Source organism: Branchiostoma belcheri, unplaced genomic scaffold (assembly GCF_001625305.1).
Source record: "Branchiostoma belcheri isolate BF01 breed outbred unplaced genomic scaffold, Haploidv18h27 scaffold27, whole genome shotgun sequence".
Classification (NCBI taxonomy): domain Eukaryota; kingdom Metazoa; phylum Chordata; class Leptocardii; order Amphioxiformes; family Branchiostomatidae; genus Branchiostoma; species Branchiostoma belcheri.
In genome coordinates, this window is record NW_017803876.1 from 39,138 (window position 1) to 41,403 (window position 2,266).

General features: G+C 42.2%; 1 protein-coding gene and 2 non-coding genes across 7 annotated transcripts in view; all 3 read right to left on the bottom strand.

Moving 5' to 3' along the window:
- The window catches only part of LOC109472304 (protein phosphatase 1 regulatory subunit 12B-like), a 79,001-nt gene that overhangs the window by 19,638 nt on the left and 57,097 nt on the right, over positions 1-2,266 (bottom strand). The window contains exon 3 of one of the 5 annotated variants that reach the window (XM_019771984.1): positions 176-318. The exons of the other annotated variants lie outside the window; for them this stretch is intronic. Within the exon in view, the coding sequence (XP_019627543.1) occupies positions 176-318 (143 nt within the window). The remainder of the gene's footprint in view (positions 1-175; positions 319-2,266) is intronic. 5 annotated transcript variants of the gene reach the window in all.
- On the bottom strand, positions 1,473-1,544 carry Trnah-gug. The gene has a single exon. It is a non-coding gene; the product is annotated as a tRNA-His (tRNA).
- Positions 1,992-2,063, bottom strand: Trnah-gug. Its single transcript has one exon. It is a non-coding gene; the product is annotated as a tRNA-His (tRNA).

Below are 2,266 nucleotides of genomic sequence, written 5' to 3' on the forward strand. Positions count from 1 at the left end.
GTAACTTATGGTATATTTTTGCTCATTTTGCTAACTGTTTTGTGTACGATTTACAGTATGGTTGAAACTTTTTTTTTGGAAACGGCCGAAAATTCATGCGCGCGCGGATGTCATCCATATAATCAAATCAACATGGCCTTACCGAATAAAATTTGATTTGATTTGATTTACGTACCTGAGGATGTCCCTCTGCCACGGCTGCGTGGAGCGGCGTCCACCCGTCCTCGTCCTGACAGTTGACCTTCGCCCCGTGACGAACCAGCAGCTTCACGAAGTCAATGTTGCCGTCGAGAGCCGCCTGGTGGAGGGCCGTCAGTCCTGCAGCACGGTATAAATAAATGAATGAATGAAGACCTTTATTGTACATTTTGCCCCACTGGGCTAAAGACAGGTCACATATTGACAAAGTACATCAATGTTGATAATAAAACTGCTATAGTACACAAGAACTTTCAACTTCCTCTCGCTTTCTGGTAATCTTATAAATGTAGTTGGCTGTATGAGTAGTTAGAGCTGGTTTGTTAAAGACTACAAGGAATATAAATTTCTCTATACTATTCAAATACTTAAATTGGGAGTATTTGCTTGACACAAAATCGAAAAGAACGTTTCTTTCGCTGTCATACATGGAACAATCCACAATAGAATGTATCTCGTCTTCTACTTTACCTAAACTACAATATTGGCAGATTAAGCTCGCAGGTCAAATTTTGCAACTCCCTCACAGCATTTATTATAAGTATCTGATACCAGCCCAGAAAAGAACAAGAAACAATCATGCCTTCAAATATCAGAGTTATCAACCAAGAATTGAGGTATTCAAGAGCTCGTATTTCCCCAGAACTACTAGTCGTAGACTGGAACTCGTTGCCACCAAGCACAGTTGGGGCATCATCACTAAAAAGCTTTATTTAAACAACTCCTGCAATCAAATGTGCAAAGATTAAGTGTAAGGTGTCGTTAGGTGTGATATAGCTAGCTGCCGCCGCGCCACGTGCCTGCGAAGCCGGTGTGTTACGCCGAAGGGCGGTTATACCGGCTATACAGATACAGATACAGATATTTGACAACATGGCTTGCTCCTACAGCTATCTGTATCGGTATAGTATCGGTATAGCCCGTATAACCGCCCTTCGGCGTAACACGGCCAGCTACAAGACAAGTCCCAAGATTAAAAGCATCAAACAACAAAACAGTTAAACACATAATTGGCGATGATTATTTTAACTTAGCCTCCTATCAAATCTTCTATAGCGGGGAAGCGCTTCTAGTTCTACTGCGAGCGGCTAGAGAGGCGGTTTCATTTCAGGGGAGGGGGGCCTTGTTCGTGTTAAAAAGTTTTGAAAAAAATTATTTCACATGAACAAACAAAAAACATTTCAATTCTGATACTTCTACATTAATCGAAGTCTGTAGTTCATAAAAAAAAAGAAGGGTCACACTGCCGCGACAATACACTCCCACAGCGATATTGCCGTGACCAGGATTCGAACCTGGGTTATTGCGGCCACAACGCAATGTCCTAACCTCTAGACGATCACGGCGAGCTACATGCGACCTCGTTAATCGGCGAGTCAGAACTGTTCAAAGCAAAGAGAAACAAGACTGTTTTGAATATAGCTTCCTTTGAGAAAAACTGTTCACTTTGAGTTCTATCGTTTAAAAAAGAAAACTGATTACAGAATGTACAAACAAAAGAACCATTCTATTTGACATTTCTAAATTGGTCTTGTGAGAGTTAAATATATAAGACCGCAAAATACGCCCGATTTAAGAGTCGCCACGGCTGCTAGTAAGTCAAAATTGAGTCATAGGGATTCAAGAACGGTACTAAATAAATATAGCTCCTTTCGAATTTCTTTTGTCTACATGTGTTCTGAAGTGAGTACAGAATAAACCGTTGCAATGGACATTTCTAAATCGGTCTAAATCTTGTAGTTGACTAAAAAGAATGGTCGCACTGCCGCGACAATACACTCCCACAGCGATATTGCCGTGACCAGGATTCGAACCTGGGTTATTGCGGCCACAACGCAATGTCCTAACCTCTAGACGATCACGGCGAGCTACATGCGACGCCATGAGAGAACGCGCCGAATTTATGAGCAAAAGGCGTGACAGTGTTTATCTAACAACAGGTGCTGCTGTATACTAAGGCCGTGTTTATGTGAAGTCACCCAAGGCGCTTTACATGTGGTTTACCCGAAGCCGGTTTCAAGTGGCTCCATTTGAACGCTCCAAATCACATTGAAAGCGCCTCGATCCC